Below are 24,219 nucleotides of genomic sequence, written 5' to 3' on the forward strand. Positions count from 1 at the left end.
AGAGCTGGACTGGAAGAGGGGCAACCAGGACTAGAACCCGGTGCCCACGTGAGATGCTGGCGCCACAGGAGGGAGATTAGCCAAGTGAGCCACGGCGCCGACCCCTCTTCCCTCGCATTCTTAACATTGCTCTTTGTTCAGATACACTGGTTCCATTGAAGCTCATGTCTTTAGGCGCCATCTTGCCGCCATCTTCACAGCTGCTAACTTTTGGCCACCTGGTCACTTGTGTCATTCAGGATCAACCTTAAATTTTGACTTGCTCTCTTTCTCTCCTCCCATATTCCTATCCCTATTCTTTATGGCTAAGCCATCGGTGGAGATGGTCTGTCCAGCACTCTGGACTGATGGCTGCCTGGCCTTCACACCTCTGCCAGTCATTTTCTTCATTGACTTTGGTCTCTCCCTTCTGTGGTCACATCCGAATTTCAAGTCCCTGTGACCCTTACTGTGATCCACACCAAGGCCTCAATTTAGAAGTCTTTGGATCCCATTTGATCTCATACATTTTTCAGTGGATAGTGGAAACTGCTTTTTTGGCACCCTCACTTAAACTCAGTTTAGACTATTTTATACTCTTGCCATCCTCAGTTGCCTTGCCTCGTACTCACTTTTCTAATCCTAGTGGCTAAAGCTCCAGCCCGAGTGAAGCCTGCTGTGTGCCCTCCCCAGGCCTGCTGCCTCCTGTTTGTTCACAGGTTCATGACCGCAGGCTCAGGTGTGCGCTCAGAGCTGCTGACCAGTCTCAGCCATTCCCTTTCTCACTGTCCAGCATGACTGTTTCATATCGTTTTTCTCCCTATCCCTTTTCCCAAGTATCATCTGAAGCCATCAGAATAGAACTCTCTCATAGTCTTCCCAGTTCTATATTTTCATCATCTTTCCTGTCTCAGAAAATCACGCATCAGGTTCCTGTCCAAGACTGCTGTCTGTCTAAGCTCTGGATTTAATGACTTGCTTCTTTGTTGAGCACATTTCTCTCTCTCTGCTGTGCCATTAATGTCTGCCTGTCTAACAGGTTATTCCCGTAGGTGCATAGACATGGGGATCACCTGTGTTTAAGCAAATGCAAAAAACAAGTAAACAAAATGTTTTCCATTGTTCCACATGTTCTAGCCACTGATTTCATTTTTCTCATTTTCCCAGCCAGTATTTTCCTTTCATCTCCTCCTAATTGATGCATAAATTTTTTTTTTTTTTTTTTTGACAGGCAGAGTGGACAGTGAGAGAAAAAGACAGAGAGAAAGGTCTTCCTTTGCCGTTGGTTCACCCTCCAATGGCCGCCGCGGCCGGCGCGCTGCGGCTGGCGCACCGCGCTGATCCGATGGCAGGAGCCAGGAGCCAGGTGCTTTTCCTGGTCTCCCATGGGGTGCAGGGCCCAAGCACTTGGGCCATCCTCCACTGCACTCCCGGCCCACAGCAGAGAGCTGGCCTGGAAGAGGGGCAACCGGGACAGAATCCGGCGCCCCACCAGGACTAGAACCCGGTGTGCCGGCGCCGCTAGGCGGAGGATTAGCCTAGTGAGCCGCGGCGCCAGCCCTGATGCATAAAATTTTTAAGAATTTTTTTTATTAGGGAAAAGTCATGTAACATCAAATTAACCATTTATTTATTTATTTGAAAGGCAGAGTGTCAGAGGGAGAAGGGGGTGGAGAAAGAGAAGCAGGCAGATAGAGACAGAGATTTCCCATCTGCTGGTCACTCCCAAAATGCCCTCAACAGCCAGAACTGGTCCAGGCTGAAGTCAGGAGCCAGGAACTCCTCTAGGGGTGGCAGGAGTCCAAGTACCTGAGCCATCTTCTGTTGCCTTCCCAGATAGACCAGCAGGGAGCTGGATTGGAAGTAGAGCAGCCAAAGTTCAAACTGGCACTCTGTTGCAAGCAATAGCTTAACCCACTGTGCTACATTACGCCCCCAACTTAACCATTTTACTACTTACATGCCCAGTTTGGTGCAATCACTACGAATATGAAGTTCTCAATCCTTTTTGTCTTCTGAAAACATCAAGCAGTCACTCCCCGCTCCCCTCCCATCCAATTTGCTTTCTTTTTTTTTTCTTCTTCTTCTTCTTCTTTTTTTTTTTTTTAAGATTTATTTATTTGAAAGAGTTACACAGAGGAGAGGCAACAAGAGAGAAAAGTCTTCCATCTGCTGGTTCACTCCCCAGTTGACCGAAATGGCTGGAGCTGAGCCGATCCGAAGCCAGGAGCCAGGAGCTTCCTCTGGGTCTCCCACATGGGTGCAGGGGCCCAAGGACTTGGGCCATCTTCTACTGCTTTCCAAGACCATAGCAGAGAGCTGAATCAGAAGTGGAGTAGCCGGGAGTCGAACCGGTGCCCATAGGGATATTGGCAAGGCAGGCAGTAGCTTTACCCGGTGTGCCACAGCACCGGCCCCCAATTTGCTTTCTGTTTCTATGGATTTATGTATTCTTATTTTGTACAAATGTAGGCATGTGATGTATGACCTTGTTTGGCTTCCTATAATTAACACAGTAATGTTTGTGAGGTTCATCCATGTGTAGCACTTCTTTTTTTTTTTTGCCAGATTTAATTATGTGAAAAGCACAGTTACAGAGAAAAAGGGCAGAGACAGAGACAGGGAGATGATCTGTCTGCTGGTTCATTCCCCAGATAGCTACAATGGCCAGGGCTGTACCAGGCTGACTCCAGGAGCCTGAAACTCCATCCTGGTCTCCCACGTGGGTGTCAGGGGCCCAATCACTCAGGCCATCTTTCATTGCCTTCAGAAGAGTGTTATCAGGGACCAGGATCAGAAGCAGAACAGCTGGGACTCGAACCAGCACCCATATGAAATGCTGGTGTCTCAGATGGTGCCTTAACCAGCTACACCACAATGCCGCCCTGTTGTTTGTCCTTGTGGTTGAGTAGCATTTCAGGGTTTGTATGGACCAAATCTTGTTGACCCATTCATCCATTGTAGGACATTTTCGTTATGAATAGTGCTACTATGGACATTGGTGTACAAGTATTTATTTGTGGACCATTCTCAATTCTCTTGGGTGTACACTTAAGTGTTGAGTCGCTGGAGTGTGGTAATTCTATGTTTAACTTAAAAAAAATCATTTAAGGAACTGCCAAATTATTTACTGCAGTGGGTGTACCATTTTACATTCCCAGCAGTGATGTGTAAGGGCTCCAATTTCTCCACATTCTCACCCACACTTAATTTCTTTTTCTAAAATGTTGACTGTCCTAGTTAGTGTGAAGTGGTGTCTAATTGTGGTTTTGCTTTGCATTTCCCTAAGGATTGTGACTTAGAGCATCTTTTCATGTGCATATATACTCATTTGTGTATCTTCTTTGAGAAATGTCTATTCAAGCCTTTTGCCCATTTTTAATTGGGTTGTCTTTTTAGTAGTGAGTGGTAAGAGTTCTTCAGTATATCCTTAGTAATCTTCTTTATCGTATATATAATTTGCAAATATTTTCTCCCATTCTGTAGGTTTTCTTTTCACTTTCTTGATCAGGCCCTTTGATATATAAAAGTTTCAAATTCCTATATAGCTTAATTTGTCTATTTTTTTACTCATTCTTTGGGGTTATTGTGGAGAGTTTTTATTATGTTTTCTTCAAAGTGTTTTATAGTTTTAGCTCTTCTGTTTCGGTCTTTCACTTACCTGAGTTAAATTTATATCTGCTATGCAGTAGGAGTCGAACATTTTTTTTCTCATGTTGCATCTAACTGTCCCAGCATCATTTGTTGAATAAAAGACTCTTTTTTCTGCATTGAATGAACTTCATTTTCTTGTCAAGGTTATTTATCCTCAGATATTTTTATTTCTGGACTTTCTGTTCTGTTGATCTATATGTCTTTCCTTATGCTAATACCGTACTCTTAAAAAAACAAAAACAAAAACAAAAAAAGCTCTTTCTCTGTCTCCTCATCTCTACCTCTCTCTCTCTCTCTGTCACTCTGCCCTTTAAATATATCAATTTTTTTTTTTTAAGATTTATTTATTTGGGTGCCAGCGCTGTGGCATGGCAGGTAAAGCTGCCACCTGCAGTGCCAGCATCCCATATGGGAGCCAGTTCGAGTCCCGGCTGCTCTACTTCCGATCCAGCTCTCTGCTATGGGCTGGGAAGACAGTAGATGTCCAAGTCTTTGGGCCCTGTACCCACCTGGGAGACTAGAGGAAGCTCCTGGCGCCTGGCTTTGGATTGGCGCAGCTCTGGCCGTTGGCGGCCAATTGGAAAGTGAACCAGCGATGGAAGACTTCTCTCTCTGCCTTTCCTTCTCTCTATGTATTTCTGACTTTCAAATAAATAAATAAATAAATAAATCTTTAAAAAAATTATTTATTTACTTGAAAGGCAGAGTTACAGAGAGGCAGAGAGAGAGGTCATCCATTCTCTGGTTGAGGTCTTCCAGGTCTCCCACGTGGGTGCAGGGGCCCAAGGACTTGGACCATCTTCCACTGATTTCCCATGCCATTGCAGAGAGCTGGATCAGAAGTGGAGCAGCTTGCACTTGAACCAGTACCCATATGGGATGCTGGCACTACAGGTGGTGGCTTTACCTGCTACGCTGCAGCACCAGCCCCCAAGAGAGCACCCTTCCACCCATTGGTTCACTCCCCAAATGGCTGTAAATGCTAGGGATGGGCCAGGCCAAAGCCAGGAGTCAGGAACTCCATCCTGGTCTCCCACATGGGTGACAGAGGCCCAAGCACTTAGCTCCTTTCCCCTGCATTTTAGCAGGAAGCTAGATCAGAAGCAGAATAGCCGGGTCTCAAACTGGCGCTCCCATATGGAATTCCAGTGTCATAAGCCCCTGCTTAACCCACTGTGCCACAACACCAGCCCCTGACACTGTGCAGCAAAATTTGGAATTGGGAATTGTGAGTCCTCCAATTTTGTTTTTATTTTCAATATTATTTTCTCTAGGAGTGAACATTTATCACAGGAATTAAAATGTGGCTTGTGTTGTCTGTGTCCCATATTTGAGTTCCTGTTTTGAATTCTGGCTCCTCCTCTTCTGATCCAGGTTCCAGCTAGTGTGCGTCCCAGGAAGCAGCAGTTGATGGCTCAAGCCTTGCCACCACATGGGAGACCTGAATTGAATTCTGACCTCTCTAAAGATTTACTTCTTTTTTTATTTGAAAGGCAGAATTACAGATAGAATGGGAGAGAGAGAGAGATCTACCACCCGTTGGTTCATTCCTCAGATAGCTGCAGCAGCCTGGGCTGGGCCTGGCTGGATTGGGCCAGGCTGAAACCAGGAGCCTGGAACTCCATCTGAGTCTCCCACATGGGTGGCAGGGGCCCAAGCACTTGGGTCATCTTCCGTTGCTTTCCCAGGTGCGTCAGCAAGGGGCTGGATCAGAAGTGGAGCAGCCGGGACATGAACTGGTGCTCACAATGTGATGCTGGCGGCACAAGCTGCAACTTAACTCTGATACAACGCAAGCCACACGTTGTTAGAATTTTGGTAGGGATCGCATTGTGTCCGAGATTGCTTTGGGTAGTGTTGTCATCTTGGCATTGTTAAGTCTTTCAATCCATGAATATGAAATGTCTTGTGTTTAGTTCATCTTTTCCTTCACGATAGATTCAAATTTTTAATGTGCAAGCCTTTTTCTTCCTTGGTTAAGTTTTTTCCTAGGCATTTTATTTCTTTGAATGCTATTGAATTCCAAAACAATCAGAGAAGATATTTTGAATGCTTTTACTCTTCTAAAATTTATTGAGATTTATTTTGTGGCCTAACATCATCTATCCTGGGGAATGTTTCAAGTGCCCTTGAGAAACATATGGAATCTGTTGTCTTTGAATGGAGTGTTTTGTATATGCTTGGTAGGTCTAATTGGATTATATTCTCTCAGTCTTCTATTTCGTTATTTTGATGGATCTAATTGGATTATATTGTTCTAGTCCTCTCTTTCCTTATTGATTCCTTATTTACCTGTTGTTGAAAGTGGGCTATTAAAGTTTCTAACAATTGATATAGAACTGTCTGTTTCTCCCATCAATTCCGTAAGCTTTTGCTTTATATGTTTTCGGTGTTCTTGTTAGATGCATGTATGTTTATAATTCTTAAATCTTTTTTAATGGACTGACTCTTTTATTAATAGGGGATCTGTATTGTCTCTTGTATCAATTTTTGATGGTTATAGTTTTGTCTGATAGTTACCCCAGTCCTCCTTTGGTTACTACTTCCATAGAATATATTTTTTCAATTCTTTCTCTTTAAATGTGTTTGTGTCTTTGAATCTAAAGTCAATCTCTTGTAGATATCATAGGACCTTTTTTTTTTTTAAATCCATTTTGCTTGTCTCTTCCTTCTAATTAGTTTAATTAGCTTACATTTAATTTAATTACTGCAAAGAAGTGGTTTGTCATTTTACCATGTTTTCTGTGTTTCTTACATACTTTTATTCCTTAGATTCTCCATTACTGTCTTCTTTTATGTTCATTTGGTTTTTTAAAAATATTTATTTGATTTTATTTGGAAGTCAGAGTTACAGAGACAGGGAGCTATATCAAAAGTAGAGCAAGTAGGTCTTGAACTGGCACCCATATGGGATGCCAGCATTGCAGGCAGCAGCTATATCCATTATACTACAACGCCAGCCTCTCAGTTGATTTTTTTATGTGCTATTTTGATTCCTTTCTTAGAGTTTGTTGAGTTTCTTGGATGTGTAGGTTCCTGTCTTTTATCAAATTTGTAAAGGTTTCAGTCATTATTTTTTTCAAATATTCTTTCTCTTTCTCCTTTCTCCTTTGGGCTTTGTCCTTGTGTGTATACTGGAACTCTTGATAGTGTCCTACAAATCTCTTAGGCTCTGTTGATGTTTTAGGCTGAAGAATTTCTCCTGATATGTGTTCACATTTGATGATTCTTTGCTTCCTCAAATCTGCTATTGAAACCTTGTGATTTTTTGAGTCAGTTATTGCAGTTTTCAGTTTAAGAATTTCTAGAATTTCCTTTTTATTTCTGTCTCTGTTGGTGTTCTCTGTTTGTTGAGACATTTTTCTCGTTTCTATTGGTTCTTTATCCATGGTTTCTTTAACTCTTTAATGATAGGTTGCTTAAAGCCTTTATCTGTTAAGTCCAATGTCTGGATGTTCTTAGGAACCATGTCCTAATTTGTTTTGTGTTGGTGTGACAGAATACCTGAGATTGGGTAACTTGCAAAGAACAGAAACTTATACTTTTGCATTTCTGGAGGCTGGGAAGTCCAAGATCAATGTGCTGGTATCCAGGCTGGTATAGCAGGTAAAGCTACTGCCTGTGACGCCAGCATACCATTTGGGCACCTGTTTGAGTCCCTGCTGCTCCACTTCCCATCCAGCTCCCTGCTGATGTACCTGGGAAGGCAGCAGAGGATGGTCCGAGTGCTTGGGCCCCTGCCTCCCACGTGGGAGACCTGGAAGAAGCTCCTGGCTCCTGGTTTCAGTCTGGCCCATTGCTGTTCGTTGCGGCCATTTGCAGTGTGAACCAACAGATGGACGAGTCTCTCTTTCTCTCCTTCTCTCTCTCTCTTGCTCTTTTGTTTCTCTGCCTTTCAAATAAATAAATAATTCAGGTAACTCAATTGTAGCTCTCGTTTACCTCGTGGGATTCCCTTTTTAGTCCATATTTGGCCTCTGGACTTCCTAGCTTTTCTGCCAGCTCAGTGATACATATAAAATTGTACTTTTTATATTTTTGTCTTTGTTTTTTTAAAAGATCTATTTATTTGAAAGACAGAGTTAGAGAAAGAGAGAGGCAGTCAGAGAGAGATCTTTCATCTGGTGGTTCACTCCACAAATGGCTGCAACAGGTGGAGCTGGGCTGATCCTAAGACAGGAGCCAGGAGCTTCTTTCAGGTCTCCCACGTGGGTGCAGGGGCCCAAGCACTTCTACTGCTTTCCCAGGTGCATTAGCAGGGAGCTGGCTTGGAAATGGAACAGCTGGGACTCAAACCAGCGCCCATATGGGATACTGGCACTGCAGGTGGAGGCTTAGCCTACTATGCCATAGCACCGGCCCCTAAAATTGTACTTTTAAGTCTGTGTTTTTTGCTCTTAGTTGTTTTCTGAAGGAGTAAGGTGTGTAATCTGCCACTGTAAACTGCCGTGGCTGGTAACAGAAGTCCCAGTTTAGTCATTTACTCCAAGTTGGTTCCCTCCCCTAGTGAGGGTTCCCTCCCCTAGTGAGGGTGTCCATTTCCATGTTCATGTGACATGCTGTTGTCAAGCCCGTGGCTAATTCTGTGTCCTCACTTGACTTCTCAGCAGCATTTGACGTAGCTAACTCCTTCTTGGACTCAACTTCTCATGAGCTCATTCTGATGATTTTCTTCCCTTTTACTTAGGGTCTTTCTTTATCCAGTCTCTAAATGTTGAAGCTATTCGAGGTTTGGTGCTGCATCGTTTCTTTGTCAACACTTTCTTCCTGAATGACCTCTTCCAGGTTCATGGCTTTTACTGTGGTCCATATGCCAGTTCGTCCCACATCCGTATTTCTAGCTCTAAAGTGTACCCTGAATTCTGTTCTCAGCACCGGTACTTCCATGTTGGAGACATCTCATGCTTCATAAATCCAGAAAGGACTCTTTCTGCGCTCTTTCCCAGGCTGTTCCTCCGTGGCACTCTCCATCCTAGTGCACAACACCACTGTCTCACTTGCTGGAAAAGGACACATGAGAGCCACGCTCAGTTCTTTGCTTTTCCTTGTCCTCACGTTTACTTCTTCATAAGTGTGTTTGGTGCATTGTCTAAAACATGAGTCAGCAAACTTTGTCCAGGGCCAGGGCTAAATACTCCAGCTTTGTAGGCCACATGGTTTCTGCTACAACTATCAGCTCCTGCACTGGACCAAGAAAACAGCCATAATAATGCCCGAGTGAGTGCTCATGTTGAGATTTGGCCAGCAGCACGTAGTTGGACTTCTTGCCTAAAATATCTCAAACCTACCCATTTTTTTTCTATCTCTACTGTCAACCTGTAAGACTACGCCGTGTTTTTTTGTTTGTTTTTATTTGACAGGCAGACTTAGAGAGAGAGAGAGAGAGACAGAGAGAAAGGTCTTCCTTTGCCGTTGGTTCACCCTCCAATGGCCGCCACGGCCGGCGCACCGCGCTGATCCGATGGCAGGAGCCAGGTGCTTCTCCTGGTCTCCCATGGGGTGCAGGGCCCAAGCACTTGGGCCATCCTCCACTGCCTTCCCGGGCCACAGCAGAGAGCTGGACTGGAAGAGGAGCAACTGGGACTAGAATCCGGCGCCCATATGGGATGCCGGCACCGCAGGCGGAGGATTAACCAAGTGAACCACGGCGCCAGCCCCTAAGCCGTGGCTTTTGATTAGATTAGTTAAGAGCCTTGTTTCGGGTCTGTTCTCCACCCAGTGTGCAGAACAACTGTGAAAGCACAAGGGAGGTAATTTTATTCCTACTTGAAAGCTTAAATGATTGCCCACTGCTGCTTTAGTAAAAGCAATATGCCTTAGTACGACCTAGAGTCCATTTCAGTCTTGAATTTTTTTTTTTTTTTTTTTTTTTTGACAGGCAGAGTGGACAGTGAGAGAGAGAGAGACAGAGAGAAAGATCTTCCTTTTCCGTTGGTTCACCCCCAATGGCTGCTGTGGCCGGTGCACTGCGCTGATCTGATGGCAGGAGCCAGGTGCTTCTCCTGGTCTCCCATGGGGTGCAGGGCCCAAGCACTTGGGCCATCCTCCACTGCCCTCCCGGGCCACAGCAGAGAGCTGGCCTGGAAGAGGGGCAACCGGGACAGAATCCGGCGCCCCGACCGGGACTAGAACCCGGTGTGCCGGCGCCGCAAGGCAGAGGATTAGCCTAGAGAGCCGCAGCATCATCATGTCCTACTCTGCATCTTCCTCACCGTTCTCCCTGTGCTGAGAATCTGTGTCAAGTGACAAGCGAGTTTGAACATCCACATTTGTTCTCCTGCTCCTCTTTAGTCCAGCCAGGGTCTTTTCTTTTCCAGGGTATAACAGTACCTTGTTCACGGTTATCCTAGTCTATATTCTTGTGTCTCTTAAATGGTCTTCCGTATTCCAGGGAGAGTAGGGTATTCACGAGGCAGATCTGTGTTATTTCTGTTTGGATCACGTTAGAAGTGTCCCATCCTCTCCGTCCAGGACACAGAGGCCCCTGCAGTCTGCCCACAGTTCTCTCCCCACTGTGTTCGCTTTATTCCGTGTGTGCCTGGAACCTCGGAATTGCTGACAGTTGTTGCACGCCCCTGCCCTTTGCCTGAGTGACTTTGCCCATCTACCTCCTCCCCTGACTGGGCAGCTTCACTTAGCCTGAACGTTTGGCTCAGGTGTCCTCTCAGACAGCCTCCCAGGGATGCTGAGCTGGGTTATAGGGCTCCTGGCTGGCTTCGTAAGTTTTCGTTAAAGCACCACTACTTTATAGTCTCTGTCTCTGCGGCTGCATTAGAATTTCTCTGAGGAGTAGGAGAACGTGTCACGCTGATTTTCTAGCCTTAGTGCCTACTATGAATTGTGTTTAATGTGTATGGAGGAGCACTTCGGATGTTACCCAAGGTCACAGAGTTGAGTTAGTAGTGGTTGTGACTCTATTTTAAAAAAATTTAAAATTTACTTATATTCATTTTTATATGAAAGGCAAAGAGAGAAAGAGATGATAGACGGAGAGAGATCTTTCTTCTGTGGGTTCACTCCTCAAATGTCTGTAACAGCCAACACTGAGTCAGGCCAAAGCTAGAGCCCAGAATTTAATCTGGGTCTCCCAGGTGGGTCTCAGGGATCCACGTCCTGCTGCCATCATCTACTGCCTCCCAGGTACACATCCTCAGTGAATTGTATTGGAAACACAGATGCTGGGACTTGAACCAGGTACTCTGATAGGGGATGTCGGCATCCCAGTGATGACTTAACTGCTGTGCCAAACGCTGCCCCTGTTTTGATTTTATGTGATGATTAAAAGGGTTCCTTTGAGAGGCAATAAATTTCTGACTTGAGATTTTATGTGAGAAACTATAAAGCTCTAAGGAGAAGCTATAGTGGGGAGTCTGGAATAGCAGTCAGCAAATCCAGCTAGCTGCCTGTTTGTTTGTTTTGTTTTTTTGTTTTTTAATGTAAACAAAGGTTTGGGGAACATAGCCCTGCTCACTAGTTTATATATAGCTGTGGCCGTTGTTGTGTTAAAGCGGCAGAGCTACAGAGAATGTGTGTTGTGCACGGTCAGAAATGTTTACCAGTTGGTCCTTTACAGAAACATTTTATTGACCTCTGGTTGAGGATAACATGAGGAAATTGGGCCATAGGATCCCTGACGTCTCTTCTGTGTCTAAGCCTCTGTAATTCATTGGAAGCACAGAACTCTGAGTGATGTTGATGTTTTACTGCAATCCTCAGAGAATAAGTGCATTAGGAGAGCCTAATATACTTGTATGTCTTTTTTTTTTTTTTAAGATTTTATTTATTTATTCGAGAAGCAGAGTTACAGAGGGAGATGGAGGGCAGAGAGAGATACTTCCATTCACTGGTTCACTCCCCAAATGGCAGCAACAGTCAGAGCTGGGCCAGGCCAAAGCCAGGAGCCAGAAACTGCGTTTGGGTTTCTCACATGGTCTCCCAAGCACTAGTGCCAGCTTCTGCTTTTTGAAGGGCTTTAGCAGAGAACTGGATCCAAAATGGAGCTGCCGGGAATCAGATGAGCACTCACACGCCTGTGTCACTGATGGTGGCTTCCCCCCCGCACCACAACGCCAGCCCCTACTTGTGTGTTTGCACACATTGGTTGGGAAGCATTGGACCCAAGGGATTGACTGATTGTTAGAACGTGTGTTTCGCCGGCGCCGCGGCTCAACAGGCTAATCCTCCGACTTGCGGCGCTGGCTCACTGGGTTCTAGTCCCGGTTGGGGCGCCGGATTCTGTCCCGGTTGCTCCTCTTACAGGCCAGCTCTCTGCTGTGGCCAAGGAGTGCAGTGGAGGATGGTCCAAGTGTTTGGGCCCTGCACCCCATGGGAGACCAGAAGAAGCACCTGGCTCCTGCCTTCGGATCAGCGTGGTGCGCCGGCCACAACGTGCCAGCCGCGGTGGCCATTGGAGGGTGAACCAACAGCAAAAGGAAGACCTTTCTCACTGTCCACTCTGCCTGTCAAAAAAAAAAAAAAAAACGTGTGTTTCAGGGTGCAGGCATCGTGCCACAGCAGGCTGAATCACTAGTTGAGACCTCAAAGAGGAGCTATTCTGTGTTGCAGGCTTGATGAGCACCCCTCAGCATGTGCCACCCATCTGCTACACTCTGGGACATGTGGGCCATCAAATGAAGGTTACTGACAGTTATCCTTGAGTGACTAGCAGCTGCCCACTGTTTAAAAAAAACAACAACAATACTTCACTTCTTAACGATCTGTTTATCCTTCACTTCTGCTTTAGCATCTCATGGGAGCAGAGGGTGACGGCTGGGTCTGTGTGTGCCACTGACACCACTTGTGATTCCCTAACTTCTTCCTCTAGCCCTTAGTTTCCTCATTTATCAGATGATCCTGAGCACAAGTATATCATAAGTAGGGCCGTTCTCCAGTGCTTTCGCAGGCACATTAGCAGGGAGCTGGATAGGAAGTGGAGCAGTCTCGAGCAGAACTCGATCTGGCGCTCACGTGGGAAGCAGGCACTGCAGGTGGCGTCTTTTTTTTTTTTTTTTAACTTTTTAAGATTTATTCTTTTATCTGAAAGACATAGTTACAGAGAGGCAGACGCAGAGAGAGAGAGAGAGAGACTCAGGAGAGGGCCACTGAGGTTTTTATTACTCTTTTTGATACCCTTTCACAGTGATTATTGTCATGACAAAGACTGTGTGTGTGTGTGTGTGTGTGTGTGTGTACATTTTTAAATTAAGAGCTTGAAGTCCATGCCCTCTCTGTGGGAGGGAGAGTGAGAGACTGTGGCCTTGGCTACTTGGAGCAGAGCCTTTCTGAAGCTTTCTTTCTTCCAGGAGGAAGAGCCCTGTGAGAGCACTAGTGAGGAAGAGTTTGGTCCTGAAGACCATCAGGGCTTCAGTTCTGTTGTCGATGTTGAGGATCTTGGCAAACTCATGGATCGCGGGAAGAAAGAAAAGGTACCATTATTTTGGAAAGGGCATTTGGGTAACATTTAGTATGTTGTATTGCTGTGTGGCCCATCTGAGTTCACCACAGGATGGTTTCATTTCTCTAACAGTCCTAAGAATTTCATATTTTTTTACCACACTGACATGAGCTTTGTTAAAATCTTCCCTCTTAACACTGTGAAAACGGGCTAGTAGGAGGCTAAGCAAGAGATTTCAGGTCCAGGACTGAGAAGAAGGGGAGATGGTCAGAGGGAGTTTAGTCGGGGCTATCTGAGGATGGAAGGGATGAGAGAATTTATTATCAGTGGGTTTTACGTGGCTGTAAGCAGAGTCAAGGACAGATGATGAAGTGGGAAATAATATTCACTCTTTAGATCACTGAGAGGGATTCATGTTTTTACTATCCAGAAATCTCAAAAATTAAAAGGAAAAAAAAACCCAAATCTAATAGAAAAATATTGACAATTCTCTACAGAATTGTCCAACTACAGAATAGACAAAAAGCTCTCTAAATAGATGTCAATGTATGAAAAGATGCACAGTTTCACTTATAGGGGAAATGCAGATGGAAACCACTCTGAATATGTGACTCCCCTATCAAAAGGTAGGTCACACACTCGGTGGGAATGCTGCCAGTTCTATCACGAACTTCGTATTTAAAAAAATTAGTATTAAAGGAGCATACTCTGGCCGGCGCCGCGGCTCACTAGGCTAATCCTCCGCCTTGTGGCGCCGGCTCCCCGGGTTCTAGTCCCGGTCGGGGCGCCGGATTCTGTCCCGGTTGCTCCTCTTCCAGGCCAACTCTCTGCTGTGGCCAGGGAGTGCAGTGGAGGATGGCCCAAGTGCTTGGACCCTGCACCCCATGGGAGACCAGGAAAAGCACCTGGCTCCTGCCATCGGATCAGCGCGGTGCGCTGGCCGCAGCGCGCTGGCCGCGGCGGCCATTGGAGGGTGAACCAACGGCAAAGGAAGACCTTTCTCTCTGTCTCTTTCTCTCACTGTCCACTCTGCCTGTCAAAAAAAAAAAAAAAAAACAAAAAAACATACTCTAAAATAAAGACAAAAGTATGATATAGTAAAATGATAAGCAATAGGCATTGCATATAATTGTATGTGCTATATTTTTATATGACTAGCAATGTAGTGGGTTTGTCTGTACCAGCATCACCACGAAATGTGTTGTTAACGTGTTGCAGTTGTGATGACCCTGATGCCACTGGGCAGTAGGAGTCTCTCAGCTCCCTGAGGGACTGCTGTGGTATCTGCGATCTGTTGTTAACTGAGGATGTGTGACTGTTACATACGGTGTTTCCTAGCTGTATTTACTGAAAGACTGCCTGTTCTGACATCAGCTATCTGAGACCACCTGGGTGTCCTGTATGTCAGTTTGGTTCTGGTATGAATTACCTGGAGTTAGCGTCAGACTCCCCAAGTTTACAGAAAAGTCCTGCTTGACAAGAATACACTCATTTCAGACACCAGCTTCAAGCGTCAAGGTCCACCTGTACTCTGACCAACCAGGTATAGACTTGAGGGTTCCCACAACGCCGTAGGTTGACTGGTTTGCCACAGTGACTCACAGAACTCACGAAAGCACTGTACTTACTACTGCAATTTTCTTATAAAGTCTACAGAGTAGGAACAGTCACACGGAAGAGCTGTGTAGGGCAAGATCTAGGGTCTGGGGATAAGGAAGAGACATAGAACTTGTGTCCTCTCTTCCTCGACTCTAGACCCATTGCCCCCAGCCCTGACCCCACCCCTGCCCCTGCCCCACATCCGTGTGTTTCTCACTAGGAAACTCCTCTGAGCTTTGCTGTCCAGGGTTGTTATGGAGCTTCCTTGTACAGTAGGGACAACCGATCAAGTCATCGGGCAGGTGACTGCTCATTCTCCAGCCAACCCCACCCCACCCCAGCCTGGTCCTGGAGGTCAGATTGGTCCAAGGTTCCAAGTCTATAATCATGGGATTGGTCTTTCAGGTGGCCCATCCCATTCTAAAGCAATCTAGGGGCCTTCCAAAAGTGATCTTATTTGCATAACAAAGGTAGTCATTTAAGGCCAAAGATTATAAGCATAGCAAAGATACTCAGTTGGGAAATACTAAGATTTTTTTGAAGTTGCCTACCAGGAGCCAAAGTCAAAAACCAGATATAGTTTTTTTTTGTTTGTTTTTTTTGTTTTTTTTTATTTTATTTGACAGGCAGAGTGGACAGTGAGAGAGAGAGACAGAGAGAAAGGTCTTCCTTTGCCGTTGGTTCACCCTCCAATGGCCGCCGCGGCCGGCGCGCTGCGGCCGGCGCACCGCGCTGATCCGATGGCAGGAGCCAGGAGCCAGGTGCTTTTCCTGGTCTCCCATGGGGTGCAGGGCCCAAGCACCTGGGCCATCCTCCACTGCACTCCCTGGCCACAGCAGAGGGCTGGCCTGGAAGAGGGGCAACCGGGACAGAATCCGGCGCCCCGACCGGGACTAGAACCTGGTGTGCCGGCGCCGCTAGGCGGAGGATTAGCCTAGTGAGCCGCGGCGCCGGCCCAGATATAGTTTTTATTATGCCACCGACCAAGAAATGATGAACACAGTCAAATCTTGTTTTCTGAATGCCCTTCCTCTATCACGGAAAGCAGCTCCTTGGAGAATTGACTGATTCCAGGATGGGGAAGGGGGAGCAGTAGATGAGCCCTGGAACACCTGTTCAGTAAGTAGGTCCTCATTAGCTGTGGAAGCAGGTCGAAAGGACTCTGAGAAGTCACGTTCGAGGTAATTTGTGCTTCAAAATGGTAAACACAATAGACTGTGTTAAAGGAAAATCCTTGTGGTACTCAAAGGGAAGGTATAGGTGAAGGTTTCCAGACAATAAATGTAGAGGACAAGATATAATTAGAGTCACCTGCTTGTATTCCCTCCTGTAATGGTGGATCGATTTAAGCAAGGAGTGGGTCCAGTTTTTTGGGGAGACAGGTATTTACAGTATCTTTTTTTTTTTTTTTTGGACAGGCAGAGTTAGACAGTGAGAGAAAGAGAGAAAGAGAGAAAGGTCTTCCTTCCGTTGGTTCACCCCCCCCAAGATGGCCGCCACAGCCGGCATGCTGTGCCAATCCAAAGCCAGGAGCCAGGTGCTTCTCCTGGTCTCCCATGGGGTGCAGGGCCCAAGCACTTGGGCCATCCTCCACTGACTTCCCAGGCCACAGCAGAGTGCTGGACTGGAAGAGGAGCAACCAGGACAGAATCCAGCACCCCAACCTGGACTAGAACCTGTGGTACCGGTGCCACAGGTGGAGGATTAGCCTGTTGAGCCACGGCGCTGGCCTATACAGTGTCTCAAAAGCTCATCTCAGAAACTAAAGCACTTAGAAATGACAAAGATAAATGGATGAGTGGAACCTACTAGCCCCTGATTATTAATTATAGAGAAAGGCATTTTGTAAATGGGGAGACCAGATGATTTCCACCTATAGCAAGCCATCAAATTTGACATCGTCATTAGTGGTAAACTTGACCTCATCTGCCCCCTGGTAGGATGCGTGGCAAGACATATACAACATCATCTGTGTCCTTCTGTGTTAAAAATATTTAGTCTGGGGGCCAGCGCCATGGCTCACTTGGTTAATCCTCCGCCTGTGGCGCTGGAATCCCATATGGGCGCCAGTTCTAGTCCCAGTTGCTCCTCTTCCAGTCCAGCTCTCTGCTGTGGTCCAGGAGGGCAGTGGAGGATGGCCCAAGTGCTTGGACCCCTGCCACATGCATTGGAGACCTGGGAGAGGCACCTGGCTCCTGGCTTCGGATTGGTGCAGCACTGGCCATAGCAGCAATTTGAGGGGTGAACCAATGGAAGGAAGACCTTTCTGTCTGTCTCTCTCTCACTGTCTATAACTCTACCTGTCAAATAAAAAAAAAAAAAATAGTCTGAATCTAAGGGGAAACAATAAGACAAATCTAGAATGTAGGCACATTAAATGTCAACATCATAAACAATAACAACAGTAAAACACAGGGTAAATGTTCTAGGATTAAAAATGACAATGAAACATAACAGTACATTGTGTAAACTTTGATCTTGGATCAAAGAGAAAAAGCCATTGTCTAAACATTTAGGAAAATTTGAAGTGGGCTTTTTAATTAGACAGTATTGAATGTGTGTTAAAATCTTAGCTGTAATTAAGGTGTTGTGTTTCTGTAGGATCATGTGCATTTCTTTTTGGAGATGGATTCTGCAGTATTTAAGGGTAAAATTTCTTAGTGTCTGTAACATACTTTGAAGTCGTTCGGCAAAGCTGTCTGTACTGGTACATATATTTGTGTGTGTGTGTGTGTGTGTGCATGTATCTGTGTAGAGAATGATCAAATAAAATTGGGAGTGTAGGAGAGCATGGGTCTTTATTGTACTTTGCAACTCTTCTGAAGGTTTGAAGGAAGTGTGGGGAGGGATTTGCTTTTTCCACACTCCTTCAAAACACAATGAAACAAAGCTAGTGGCAGCCAAACTATAAACAATTTATGATATTGCCATATGAGAATTATCTCCCTTTTTTTGGTAGGACAATTGAATGAAGAGCTTTCATTGTATAAAGTCTTCAAGAAATTATTCCTTGCATTCTGTTTTTACTCTGGATGGCTCTTCTGTAATTTTCTTAAATGGAAGTTAGGTTGAATAATGTATTTAATTTTCATCTAGTTTAATGAAAAATTTTACTATAAAATAGTGTACTTATCATAAAGGAAATTTAGAAAAGAGAAATGGCAAAATCCATCTGTGACTTTTTCGTTAGAAAATTCACTATTAAAATGTGGAATATTTAGTTTTTGTTTCATATACGTTTAGCTTATTATATCTTTCATAATCCAGGTGTTTTTAAAGCCTTTAAAACTCTTATTTTAAAATCTTTAAACAGTAATCAATGTTGTTAGTATGCCTTGTATATTAAACTAGGAAAGTGATCATAGAAATGGCTTGAGTTTCCCCGTCCCTTTAAACCTGCACAGGAGGGGTAACCCTTTCCCGCCTTTGCATGAAAACTCTAACAGACTCCATGATTTCTTGCCTGTTCTTAGTGACTCAGGTCCTATGGGCCCTTTAAGGCACAAAACTGTCTCAATTTGGCAGTGGGATATCCAGCCCCACATGATAGAGTTTCCAGTTTAATTCCAACCTGAAACTCTCCTCTTTGTCCTTTATTTACTTTCTAGCCTCTTAGCTGCTGTTTTGGATTTCCTTAGGGTTTGCAGAGTGGGTGGGGCAGTAGGACTGCTACATAGAAATAGAAACATTCTTCCTTGATTGGTAATCTCCTAACATGACTTCTGTGTGCTGTCTCCAAGTCAGGTGTTCAAAGTTGAGGCTCAATAGGCTTATCCTCCACCTGCGGCGCCGGCACACCGGGTTCTAGTCCCGGTCAGGGCACCGGATTCTGTCCCTGTTGCCCCTCTTCCAGGCCAGCTCTCTGCTGTGGCCCGGGAGGGCAGTGGAGGATGGCCCAAGTGCTTGGGCCCTGCACCCCATGGGAGACCAGGATAAGTACCTGGCTCCTGCCATCGGATCAGCACGGTACACTGGCCGCAGCGCGCTGGCCGCGGGGCCATTGGAGGGTGAACCAACGGCAAAAGGAAGACCTTTCTCTCTGTCTCTCTCTTTCTCACTGTCCACTCTGCCTGTCAAAAAAAAAAAAAAAAAAAGTATAACTTCATCTGACCTCTCTCTTTATAGTTTCATTTAATGACCTGTTTATAAACGTTAAACAGTTTCAAAGACTACAATTCCTTCTTCTTCCTGGGTCTGTTATTCACAACTTTTGACAGTTTCCAAGTTGACAATATTCTTCCAGTTTTTTAAGTTTCATTTATGTATTTGAAAGAGTGGTAGAGATGGGGGAAGGGAGGTGAAGATCTTCCATTCATGATTTATTTCCCAAGTTCCTACAACGGTGAGGGCTGGGCAAGGCCTATGCCGGAAGCCAGAGCGTGCAGGTAACAGGAACTCAAGTACTTGGATCATTATCTGCCGCCTCCCAGAGGCCTTAACAGGAAGCTGGATTGGAAGGGGAGGTGGGCCTTGATCCCAGGTACTCTGATACGGGATCCAGGTGTCCCAAGCAGTGGCTTAATCCACTGCACCTCAGTGCCTATCCCTGACACGTCAAGGCATTTTACTACCTTTACAAAAACATTTCTATTTTGGTATAATTTTTCATTTATGTGAATGGGGCCATTTTGTATTCCTAGCCTACAGACTGCTCATTTTTCCCCTTACATGCAAGCTTTCTAGTCCTGTCATACAGATTAATTAAATTTAAGGTTTATGTAGTCCATAACTATTTCCCATAATTAAGTTGGCTATTGTTGATTGACATTTAGGTATTTTCTATTTTATGTAATAAATACTCTTGCTTATTTTTTTGGCTGGTATAAATTTATATGACAAATTAATCCCTAAAATTAAAAGGGCCAAAGGGCCAAGGGCCAAAGGGAATTTTTTACTTTTAGTATTTTCAAATTGCCCTAACAATATTTTTACTTCTGCATACAGTATGGAATAGCTGTAAGAATGCCTGTTTCTCCATAACCCGGATGTTATCAGCCTTTTAAATCTTGACAGTCTCAAAGATTAAAAATAGTCACTGTATTTTAATTTGTATTTCTTTGATTTCAAGTGAGATTGAATTCATTTCTCATTTTTTGGTCAGTTTGCCTCCTTCCTTCTCTTCTCTTCCTTCCTACCTTCTTTCCCTCCCTCTCTCCCTCCCCCTTCCATCTTTCCTGTGAGTGATCTCTCTCTCTCTTTTTTTTTAAGATGTACTTATTTATTTCAAAGTCAGAGTTACACAGAGAGAGGAGAGGCAGAGAGAGAAGTCTTCCATCTACTGGTTCACTCCCCAGTTGGCTGTAACAGCCAGAGCTATGCTGATGTAAAGCCAGGAGCCAGGAGCTTCTTCAGGGTCTCCCACGTGGGTGCAGGGGCCCAAGGACTTGGCCATCTTCTACTGCTTTCCCAGGCTATAGCAGGGAGCTGGATTGGAAGTGGGGCAGCCGGGATTCCGACCGGTGCCCATATGGGATGCTGGCAGCGGCTTTACCTGCCGTGCCACAGCGCCGGCCCTAAGTGATCTCTCATTATCTACGTGGAGTTGGTGAAATTTCAAGGTTTTTAAGTCACAGTCCCCAAGACTGCTCTCTTGATACCACCTGCGAGTTTGTCGAAGTCCTTAAAGCACGCTCAGGTTTGATTCGTTGTTAGAAGGACTCACAGAACTTGCTGGAATTTGTTACACTCTGGAGTTACAGTTCAGTGTAGGGAAAGAAGTGCTAGGTCTGAAGCTCTTCCATCGTCCTCCAGGCATGTTACCTTCCCACCATCGGTTGTGACTGTGTGGACTGGGTATGTCAACCTTGGAAGCTTACTGGAGCTTGAGTATGTCGTTTTTACTGGGGCTTCATCACATAGACTTGAGTGATTGGTTGATTGATTGTCCCCATGGTTTAACTCAGCCTTTTTTTTTTTTTAACTTAAAATCACACAACCACTGTTTATTATACAGCTGATCCCTGATACTGGTGATGGGCTTATCGGTAGGATTTCTGGTAGCCAGCACCAGCACCAAGGCCTCCAACTGTTTTGCAGCAGTCGGGGTCAGCTACTTCAGCATACTGGTCATATTTCTGGTAACAGGCCCCCAGGGCTTTGGAGATGGACTGGCAGATAGCATAAACCTGAGCCACGTGACCACCAGCCTTCACTCGGACATGATGTCCATGCCAGCAAAGCATTCCTTGCCCAGCGGCAGAACAGGCTCCAGTGGCTTGTACTGCAGCGAGCGTGGAGCAGCCATCTCCAGGGGCCTCTCGTTCACCTTGATAAGGTGTCGCCCTGTTGGCAGTGGGCCACAACGGTGGCTGTCTTCTTGGGTCAGAAGACCTGAACAGACCGTAGTAGCCCTTGCACAGCATGGCTGCGGCCTGCTACAGAGATCCTCACCATGAGGTGCCGCAACCAGAAAAGCTCAACTTGAGTCTGGAGCATCCTGCCTTCACCTGGGAATTTGGGCCCTTCCCTCCTGGCCCCCGGGATCCACCATGAGACTGTGGTGCAAAGGGGCCCGCCCTGAATGACAAAGATAATTCCCAAGGGGTTAGAGTGTATCTTCCAGGAGCAGCAGACAAGCCCACACACTTATTCTTTATTGTCTGCTGTCCTTCATCTATTTTTATATTGGGTTGTTTGGCTTCCTTTGTAAAGCTCATAATCAGAAAATACTCCAAGTGTCCTAAATTGTTTTTTTTTAACTTCAAAATTCTTGTCTCCCCCCCCCCTTTTTTTTTTTAAAGATTTTATTTATTCATTTGAGAGGTAGAGTTACAGACAGTGAGAAGGAAAGACAGAGGGAAAGGTCTTGGCCAGCGCCCCGGCTCACTAAGCTAATCCTCCACCCGCGGCGCCAGTACCCTGGGTTCTAGTCCTGGTTGAGGCACTGGTTCTGTCCCAGTTGCTCCTCTTCCATTCCAGCTCTCTGCTGTGGCCTGGGAGTGCAGTGGAGGATGGCCCAAGTGCTTGGGCCCTGCACCTGCATGGGAGACCAGGAGGAAGCACCTGGCTCCTGGCTTCTGATCGGTGTAGCCCGCCGGCCATAGCAGCCATTTGGGGAGTGAACCAAATTTTTCTCTGTATCTCTCTCTCACTCTCTAACTGTGCCTGTTAAAAAAAAAAAAAACAAAAAACAAAAAAACAACAACAGAGAGAAAGGTCTTCCTTCCATTGGTTCACTCCCCAAATGGCCACAACGAATGTGTTCCCTCCCCAACTGTGCCGATCCAAAGCCAGGAGCAGCAGCTTCTTCCTGGTCTCCCTCGCAGGTGCAGGGGCCCAAGGACTTGGGCCATCTTCTACTGCTTTCCTAGGCCACAGCAGAGAGCTAGATGGGAGGAGGAGCAGCGGGGACTAGAACCGGCGCCCATATGGGATGCCGGCACTGCAGGTGGAGGATTAACCTCCTAATACTCCCTGTGTCAGGTGTTGTCTCTTATTTTTAAGCAGCTTTTGTGTTTTAGAAGCCCCAGAAGGGGAGCTGTCGAGAAGACAAGCATGTTGAATGTGGGTTTGGGGCCCAGCCCTGGCATTTAAGGGTGCAGCTGACCCTTCCCTGGCACTGCCCCCCCACCCCCCATGGCACACAGACTGTGCCATCCTCTAGTTGTTATGTGTGAAAATGCTTTCTAGTGGTAAAAACCTGACATGCATCAAAATGAGAAGTACCTTTGCTTGGGCATTTTAAATTTGTTTCTGCATTTTCTTAGAGTTGGTTATTTTTACTCTTTTCTCATGTTTTCTTTTTGTTGTTGTTGTTATAATTAGCACTGGACTGAGACCTTTTTTTAATTTTAAAAACATACGAATGTGTTCTTAGGATATACCTTCCCAAATTGATATACTGAGCTAAAATGAATGTGTAATTTATGGCTTAATTAAAAAGTAGTAATTTTCATTGGTGAAACTGTCTTAAAATGAAGCATGAGGTAGACAATTTATATAGATGTCTGGATTTTCCACCAGATTAAGCCTTATTTAAAGCCTGTTGAGTGAAGGGTTTGGGATAATTGGTGGGTGTATTTTTTCTTTGCTTTTTCACCTTATGACCATTAGAGGGCACTAAAGATACAATAATGAAAATTTTGGGCAGGCTTGTAAATTATTTTTGGAAATGAAATGATTTTGGACTTACCTTGTAAGCTGTAAGTAGCCAATTTAGGGTATTTCAATTTTTTAAAAACTCTCATAAAAATCAGTAGATCTAGGAGAAAATATTTGTAATTTTCCTACTTCAGTATGATATGTAAGTAGGCTGAAAGTTTTTGTTTTTCATTTCTGTTAGGTTATGCCAGGATTTAAAAAAGTTTTTGTAACTATAAAAAATTATTTGTTAGGAGAGAAAGTGCTCCCATCTGCTAATTCATTCCCCGAATCCCCACCACAGCCTCAGCTGGGCTAAGGTAAAGCCGGGAGCCGGGAAGTCCATCCAGGTCTCCCATGTGGGTTGCAGGGACCCAGTTTCTGGCATCATCATCATGGCCTCCCAGGGTCTACATTAGCAGGAAGCTGGGGATGGGAGCTGGAGCTGGCAGTCGGGCCCAGCCACTGGGACGTGGGACATAGATGTCCTGTCATCATAACTGCCAGGCCAAATGCTTGCCCCACAGCAGTTTTAATAACATGTCTTTTGTTTTCATTTTATTTTGTGCATCATCTACGAAACCCAGTGCCAGAAGCTTTTATTGGATGGGTTTTCTTCTTTGTATTATTTTTGGCATTTCCTTTGGGGCTAATTCATGTATATTCTTGAACGGTTTTCTGTGTGGTCGTTACACACCCCATTAAATTGCCATAGTTGTTATGGTAGAGAGAGAGATGCAGGGTGCTTCAGGGCTTGTGGGCATTGGCTGTGGTGTTGGGCCAAGCCCTCTCACTGCAAGTCCTCTTTGAGTTGTGTTTACTCACTCTCATGGAGCCAGACTGCCCCATACTGTCTCAGCTTTTCTATCTTTTGCATTTGTAAAATGGGAAATAACAGTATTTGCCTTACAAGGTTGTTATGAAAATTAAATATAATTCATCTACATAGTATGTACTTGATAACTATTAACTTATACAAAGTCTTCTGAAAGTTCATAAAAATTCATATTATGAAAAAAACTACATGGATTTCCAATTTTTGCACCAAAATAAGCTTATCTTTTTTAAGAAAAATTATCTTTGAATCCCTTTTTTCTATGAACTTTTTGAAATCCTCTGGTATATAAGAAAGTTATCTTCAATTGGCATTGATTTAGCCTGAGTAGAATATAACCAAGTTATTCTACCTCTTCTTCTGTTGTAATGCCTTACACATTCTAGGGCTGAAGAGGATTTGAAAGATGGAGTAATTCTTTACTTAAAAAAAACCCATATATTTATTTATTTGAAAGGTAGAATGACAGAGAGAGAGGGAGGGAGGGAGAGACAGACATCTTCCTTGTACCAGTTCACTCCTGCAAATCCCAGAAATGGTTGGTACTGGTCCAGGTCAAAGCCAGGTTATCTGAAAGTCCATTAAGGTCTTTCACGTGGGTGACAGGGACCCAAATACTTGGGCATCTTCTGCTTTCCCAGGCGTATTAACGGGGAGCTGGATCAGAAGTGGAGCAGGG

The 24,219-nt window shown here is 45.1% G+C and overlaps 1 protein-coding gene across 8 annotated transcripts in view; it reads left to right on the plus strand.

Moving 5' to 3' along the window:
* LOC100354908 (S-adenosyl-L-methionine-dependent tRNA 4-demethylwyosine synthase TYW1) overlaps nt 1–24,219 on the plus strand; it is a 221,291-nt gene that overhangs the window by 12,793 nt on the left and 184,279 nt on the right. For all 8 annotated transcript variants that reach the window (XR_016225592.1, XR_011384574.2, XR_016225593.1 and 5 more), the window contains exon 7: nt 12,936–13,058. Coding sequence is in view for 4 of the 8 variants with exons in the window: in XM_070064497.2 (XP_069920598.2) it covers nt 12,936–13,058 (123 nt within the window). In the remaining 4 variants the exon portion in view is untranslated. The remainder of the gene's footprint in view (nt 1–12,935; nt 13,059–24,219) is intronic.

This window comes from Oryctolagus cuniculus, chromosome 19 (assembly GCF_051225735.1).
Source record: "Oryctolagus cuniculus isolate XC-2025 breed Fujian yellow rabbit chromosome 19, ASM5122573v1, whole genome shotgun sequence".
Classification (NCBI taxonomy): domain Eukaryota; kingdom Metazoa; phylum Chordata; class Mammalia; order Lagomorpha; family Leporidae; genus Oryctolagus; species Oryctolagus cuniculus.